This window comes from Leucopleurus acutus (assembly GCF_964270905.1).
Source record: "Leucopleurus acutus genome assembly, chromosome: 20".
Classification (NCBI taxonomy): Eukaryota; Metazoa; Chordata; class Mammalia; order Artiodactyla; family Delphinidae; genus Leucopleurus; species Leucopleurus acutus.
Window position 1 is genome coordinate 47,133,971 of NC_139162.1, and position 7,469 is coordinate 47,141,439.

General features: G+C 58.5%; 1 protein-coding gene across 1 annotated transcript; it reads right to left on the bottom strand.

Moving 5' to 3' along the window:
• Nucleotides 1-144: 144 nt before the first annotated feature.
• HIPK4 (homeodomain interacting protein kinase 4) lies at nt 145-7,215 on the bottom strand (the record flags this gene model as incomplete). The annotated part of the gene is made up of 4 exons (XM_082861857.1): nt 6,343-7,215; nt 2,598-2,954; nt 862-1,692; nt 145-324 (listed from the first exon to the last, which is right to left on the bottom strand). The coding sequence occupies exons 1-4, from the start codon at nt 6,805-6,807 to the stop codon at nt 145-147; spliced, it is 1,833 nt and encodes a 610-aa protein (XP_082717983.1). The 5' UTR covers nt 6,808-7,215.
• Nucleotides 7,216-7,469: the final 254 nt, after the last annotated feature.

Below are 7,469 nucleotides of genomic sequence, written 5' to 3' on the forward strand. Positions count from 1 at the left end.
CCGTGAGCGGGGCGGGGGGAATGGGGTATTTCTGGATAATTATCTTTCTGTAAGAATAATTTGTCGGTTCAGGGAATAGCTCTGAGGAGGGGATGCCAGCCCCTCTAGCGCATCACCCAGTGATGGGCAGGGTTGGAGTCACCATCAGTGGTGCCCGCCGACGTGCTGCACAAAGCTGGTGGCCCGGGGTGGACCATGCGGGTGGGTGTGGCGTGGTGGGAGCCCCTGAGCCCGTGGCCCCCCGACGCCCTCCAGGGTCCAGTCTGGCTGACCCAGCCATTCCCCAGGACAGCTGCTGAGGTCGAAGAACTCAGGGCCTGGCCTCTGTTGGGGAGAAGAGATGGGCATCAGCCAGGAAGTGCACCCCACCCCACCCCGGAACAACCACGCTGCCCCTCATGGACTCCTGATCCCAGCTGCATCCTTGTCAATTCCCGAGGACGATTTTGTACATCCTGAACCCCCATCCCATTTTGGAGGCTTAAATGCTGTGTGTTGAGACCTTAATGTGTCCTGAAGGTGTGTTTGCTGAGGCCCTGTCACATCCTCCTGGGGTGGGGGGGCTGAGCTGTCCCATGGCCTATATCACTTCCCGTATGTGGATTACTGTGTTCTGAGTTTTTACACAGCCTTAATACGGGTTAGTGTTTGCTGAGCTTCATCGCATCCTACGGGTATATTAGTGTTTGCTGAGCCTTGTCACATCCTGAGGGTGGGCTAGTAGTGCGTGTTGGATCCTGGGCCAGCTGCGGGCCATGCAAATGTACGGGAGGCAAAGTTGGTTCACTATGCCCCGATCCTAGAGCTCTGGGGAGGCCCTGATCCCAGAACCACCTGCCTCCTAGCTGCCCCCTGGGTCACCTCAGCATCCACGGTCATGTCCTTGATGTCCGGCCCATCCCTGTCCCACTGCGGGATGGCAGGCAGCTCCGCAGAGGCCCCTCGCCGCTCTCCTTCCGCGCAGCCGCCGCCCCTGCATGGGGCGTCTTCCTCGGGCGAGGCCTGGCTCAGCCGGATGAGGTTGCTGAAGTTGGACTTGGAGCCTGCGGGTGGCTTGTGGGCCTTGCGGTGGCCTGCCAGGCGGCTGCCGTAGAAGGCCAGGATGGGCTCGGGGCCGGAGTCGGGCACCCAGCGGCCGGCAGCAGCGGCCTTGAGCGGGGCCAGCACGTCGGGGACGACGTCAGTGCGGGTCTCGCCCCACAGCCCGCTCCCCGCCTCCTGCAGACTCAAGTCGTCCAGCTGATCGATGGCCTTTTGCACGCCCGGTGCCTTCTCCTCCCGGAACAAAGGCCCGCTGCCCAGACCCACGGTCTCCTCCTCCTCGGTCAGACCGTAGTAGGGGGGCCTGTCTTCTGCGGCATCCACGGCAGACATAGGCGTCTTGCCCTCCACCTGCAGGGAGAGGCGGCAGCTGTGCAGCGAGAGCTGGTAGTAGCGGGTGGTCTCGTGCGCGCTGCGCAGCTGCTGCATGGACACGAAGGGGTGGCGCAGGGCGGCGCTGGGGCTGATGCGTTCGTGCGACTCCCACGTCAGCATGCGCTTGATCAGCTCCACCATGCTCTTGAGGTCGGCGTGCTCTGCCAGCGCCTCGCGGTCGGGGAAGGTCAGCCGACGGACTGCCCTGCTGCCGTTCACCACCTCTATCTGGTCCAGTGACTTGAGCATGTACTTGCGGCGCTCCAGTGGGCGCACCTGGTGGGACGCAGGGTGGGGCAGGGGTTGACATCGAGTCCAGGACTTGGGCCCCAGGTACTTCTGCGGTGGAGCCCACGTGTGACCGCCCCCCCCAGCGTCCAGTGGGCCCTCCAGCCTGGCCCAGAGCTCTGTCGTGGCTATGAAGTCCACTCACAGGAACCTGGACTTCCAGTTCTGCCCATGATCTGACTTGGAGCTCCCTTGCATCTGGGGGATCTGCTCACTAACACCAGAACCCCTCTAGTCTAATCCAGACCCCTCCTACTGCTGCAGGAAGGACAGCTGACTGTGATCTCTGGTCCTCCTCTTGTCTACCCCAGGGGTCTCACTGACCCAAGTTTCACACCTTGCCCCCGCCCTCTAGTCCTCCCTCGAGCCATGGGTCCAGCCCCTACCAGCAGCTAGCAGAAGGGCTGCCCTAAACCTCTACTGCTCCTCGGAATCAAATCCAGATCCCTCTTGCTGCCACAGCTGATCCCCACATCTGATCCCAGCCCTCAGGCCTCCGAGGAGTCAAGCCCAGACAATTCTTGCCAAATTCTGTAACCACGACCAGCTCGGGAGTTATCAGAGGATCTGCCATATGCTTTTGGTCCCACCTGTGGTCTCGCTCAGACCCCTCTCTCGCTGTGACAGCTCCCACGGCCGGTCCACACTTCCAGTCCTTTCTGCCGTCTCAGCCAGACTCTTGCCACACAAGTCTGATGACCGCAGTCACAGAGGTGGCAGACAGGCTGCCCTGACTTCCAGTCCCACCTGGGGTCTCCCTCGGATCCCTCTGGCTGTGACAACCCCCCCAGCTGGCCCTCAAGTTTCCAGTCCTCTCTGAGATCTAACCGAGATTTTTTTCTTGATGCTGCAAGCTGCCTCGCTGACGGCCCTCACCCCACCTGCCCCCCTACCTTGGTCTCAGCCAGGTAGTCGGCCGAGGACTTCAGCTGCCAGGGGTTGGCGGCGTCGGGGTGAGGGTTGCGCTTGAAGAAGTGGTGGGCCTTACAGGCGGCGTGCAGCACGTGGGGCTTGGGCAGGCCCTGGGTCTCACAGATGTAGCGCACCTGGTCGTACTCGTTGTTGCCTGGGTAGAGGGGCCAGCCCAGGTGCAGCTCAGCCATGACGCAGCCCAGGGACCACACGTCCACCTTCTCACAGAAGGGCAGCCCCAGCAGAATCTCGGGGGCCCGGTAGAAGCGAGACTGGATATACGGCCCCTTGACGTAGCGCACCTCGCTGAATATGCTGGCCGAGCCGAAGTCGATGACCTGAGTGGAGGGAGGGAGGGAGGCAAGTGGGCCGGGACAGCCGCTCGATCTGAGCCTCCCCGGCATCTCTTGCTGGTGTCTTTCTGCATCTGCCATCTGACTGTCGCTACATCTGTGAATGTTGATCTCTTGTTTACGTCCCTGTCTGTCTCCTCCAGCCTTTGTCTCTGGTTTGCGTACTTGTCTCTCTGTCTCTGTTTGTCTCCACTAGAACTTATGTCCATGAGGGTTAAGACCTGTCTCTTTCTCTCTCACCCCATGCCTTGTCCATCAGCAAATCTTGCTGGCTGGGTAGAGGGGCCAGCCCAGGTGCAGCTCAGCCACGATGCAGCCCAGGGACCACACGTCCACCTTCTCAAAGAAGGGCAGCCCCAGCAGAACACCTTCTGTTCTGCCCACTCTGCATCCCAGCCACAGCCCCACCCTAGTCCTGTCCTCCCCCTGGCTAGACTAATGTAAGGGCCTCCTTGCTGGTCTCCCTGTTCCTCTCTCTCCCTCCAGTCTGCTTCTCACATGCAGCCCGAGGGACCCTGTGACCACCTAAGTCAGATCACGTCCCTCTCCTGCTCAGAATCTTCCTGTGGCTTTACCACATCCTGTGATAAAAGCCAAAGTCTTCACCCTGGCCCACAAGTCTCCAACAATCTGCCCGGTCCCCTCTCTGCCCGCACCTCCTCCCACCTTCCCCCTCACTCACCCAGCTGCAACCACACCAGCCTCTCGCTCTTCCTTGAACAAGCCGGACACATTCCCAGTTCAGGGCCTTGGCACCGGCTGTTCCCTCTGCCTGGAATGCTCTTCCTCCGGATGTCCACCTGGCTCCCCTCTCTCACCTCAAGTCTTTACTCAAATGTCACCTTCTCAGGGAGGCCTCCGCTGACCACACTATTAAAAACAGCACACCCCTCCCTTCCTATCCACCTCCCTAGCCCTCTGCTTTTCTCCATAGCTCTTAACACCATTTCACGTACTACGTATTTTTACTTTTGTATGGAGTTCATTGTCTCTCTACCCAACTAGGATATCAGTCCCACAAGGGCAGGGATTTTGTCTGTTCACTGCTGCATCCCTAAATCCCTAGAACAGTGCCTGGCACACAGTAGGGGCTCAGTAAAGAGTGAATAAATGAATGAATGAATGGGCTTTTTGTTCCTATCATTCTCTTTCTTTCTGACTCTTGTTGGTATCTCTCTTTTCTTTCTTTGCCTCTTCGTCACTTGTCTGTGTCCCTCAACTCTCAGTGTCTCTCTCTGTCCCCATCTCTGGGTCGTCCAACTAGAAGGACACCTTCCTGACACCCAGGTCCTCTTCTGTCTTCACCATCAAGCATTGGTAACACCCCACACGGGCCCCTGGTTCATACAGGTGCTTGATGAACACCTGTTGAACTAACATTGTGAACGACTGAAAGCCCTTGTCTCTCCCGATGCCTCTGGGGCGATCTGCCATTTTTCACTCTGAATCTCTGTGACTCTTAGTCCCTCCCTCGGTTTCCCTCCCTGAGTTTCTCTGCTTTTCATTCAGCTATCCCTCACCTTCTATTTGCAGAAGGCAGTATGACGAAATGGTTATTAACCTGGACTCTGAACACAGATGGCTGAGGCCTGAATCCCAGAGAGCTTGACTGACCCTGATCATTCAGTCAACGTTCGTGGGATTCATTCATTCACTCCACAGATGCGGTAGGGGTGCCAACACTGGCCAGGTGTTGTAGCTCTGTCCTGTCTGTCTCCTGCTATGTTTGTGGAAAAACTTCCTTCCTTGGGTCTCTAACCCTCCATCTGTTGGGACAGAATGATCTGCCTTTTCCTGTCTCTGTATCTCCCTGTGTCTCTGACATTCATTGAGCACTGACTCCATGAAGGCGCTGTGCTGGGAGATGCCGGGGACACGGTGGTGTCCAAAATGCCCCTGGCTCCGCCCTCACGGTGCTCCTAGTTCAGAACCATCACCAGACAGAAACAAACCCATAAGCAGACAGAGTGGTCAGAGCCGGGATGGGGGAATCCAGGGACCCGAGACAGCGCAGAGGAGATGCCTGTGTGCCCAGCACAGGGTCAGGCCCAGAGCAGGCGTTCGGAAAATGTTTGCTGATGAACAAACTCATGAAGAAGGATGCTGCTGCCATCCTTCCAGTCGCTCAGGCCAACAGGCTTTCATCCTCCCTCAGGCCCTCTCTCCCTCTCTCACACTTCACATAAGATTTACCAGCAAGTCCTGTTTTAAAATCTACCCTGAAGGAATACCCTGGCGGTCCAGTGGTTAGGACTCAGCACTTTCACTGCCGGGGCCAAGGTTCAATCCCTGGTCAGGGAACTAAGATCCTGCAAGCCTCGCCTTGTGGCCAAAAAAAAAAGAAAAAAAGAAAGATCTACCCCAAACCCACCCCCATCCCCGACCTGGACTGGGGCGGTCACCCCGCACTGTCTTCCTGCTCCTGTCCCCTCAGTCTTTCCCCCCACTGCAGCCAGAGGGAGCCTGTGAACACCTGTGTCCAATCACAGCCCTCCTCTGCCCAGGATCCTCCTGTGGCTCCATCTTACACAGAATAAAGCCCAAGTCCCCTCTGTGGCCCACAAGGCCCTGTACGACCAGGCCCCATCACCTTCCTGATCTTATTTCCTCCCTCTTCCCCTCAGTCACTCCATTTCAGCCACACTGGCTTCCTCAGTGCTCCTCAAATACATATACTTGGTCCACTCCTACCTCAGGGCCTTTGCACTGATTCTTTCTCCCAGATGTCGACACAGCTCCCTCCCTCCTTCAAGACTTCCCTCAAATGTGACCTTCTCAGGGAGGCCTCCCTGACCACAGAGTCTAAAGTTTTACTCATCACCACCCCACCTCCTCCTCCTCCCTACTTTATCTTGTCTACTTCTCACTCATATACCTTTTTTTTTTTTTTTTTTTGTGGTATGCGGGCCTCTCCCGTTGCAGCCTCTCCCGTTGCGGAGCACAGGCTCCGGACGCGCAGGCTCAGCGGCCATGGATCACGGGCCTAGATGCTCTGCAGCATGTGGGATCTTCCCGGACCGGGACACGAACCCATGTCCCCTGCATCGTCAGGCAGACTGTCAACCACTGCGCCAGGGAAGCCCTACCATATTTTACTCGTTTACCTTGGCGACTCTATCTCCCCCACTAGAATGTCAGCCCCACAGGGACAGGGCTGGGCCAGAGAAGCTGAGCTAAGCATTGAACAAGGACGGGGGGACCCCAGGGCTGAGCGGGAGAGGATGTCAGAATTGGGGTGGGGAGACAGGGATTTCAGAGCCAGGAGGTGGGGAGAGCCATCATGGCCAGGGAGGGAGAGACCTCAGGGTTGGGAGGTGGGACAAGGGGAACCTCAGCCACAGGAGAGTGTCCAGGGCTGGATGGCCACGCTCACCTTGACCCTGAAGGGGCAGCGAGTCTGGTCCACCAGCATGATGTTCTCAGGCTTGAGGTCGGCGTGGATGATGGCTAGCTCCTTGAGCCGGGCCAGGGCTCTGAGCACCTGCAGGGTGACCGTGCGGATGTGGCGGGCAGGGAGGGGCTCAAAGTTGTTCTCCTTCTGGAATTCGAAAAGGTTTTGCTCCAGCAATTCAAAGACCAGGTAGAACTTGAGGGCGTCGTGGAAGAACTCGAGGAAGCGGATGACGTGGGCCTCCTCCGGGTCCAGGCCCCTCATGCAACGCAGCAGCTTCAGCTCGTTCTTGATGATACGGTTGCGGTAAGCATCGTTCTTCAGGATCTTGATGGCCACCATCTCGCCCGTGCTTCGCCGCCAGCCCTTGGCCACCTCCCCGAAGGTGCCCTTGCCCAGCACCTCGATGATGTCATAGCAGTCAGTCTCCGACTGGATGGTGGCCATGGTTCCTCTGCCACCAGACACTGCCCTGCCGCCACCTCCGCCCCACGGGCTCTGCTTCCGAGGCCTCCCGCCCTGACGCTGGCCCCGAGGCCTCCCCAGTGGGGGAAAGAGAACCGCACTCGTGCCTCGCCCTGCGAGGTTCACCCCCACCTCCCTGACAACCCCCAGACACCTGGGCCGCAGAGCAAGTCTGCCAGGGGGTGCACTCCTACCCCGAAGACCTCCTGGCTTGGGATGAGGGGCCCCAAGCCCCCCTGAATGGGTTCCAGCGTTGCTAAGTGGCTCTGGTTCTGTTGTTGGAGACCTGAGCCCCTGGCTGGAATGGGGGGTGAGGTGGCAGGTAATGCCCCCTCCCCCGTCCAGTGGCGGAACCCTAGAGGGGCTGGACAGGAGAAGGGTCGACGGAGAGGGGAGTGTGATCGTGGGCCTCGGGCATAGAGGAATGGGACATTCCTAAACAGGTGAGGAACGGCAGGCTTCCCGAGCTAGGGGATTTGTGTGTGCGTCTGTGTTCAGAAAACAGCTGCCCCCCTGCCTGTGGCTGCCCTGGGGAGGCGTGGCTACAGGGGGGCCATGTTGCAAAGGGTCTTGAATGCCAGGCTAAGGAGTCTGGACTTTGTCCTGAGGGCACTGGGGAGCCACGGAAGGACTTTGAACAAGGA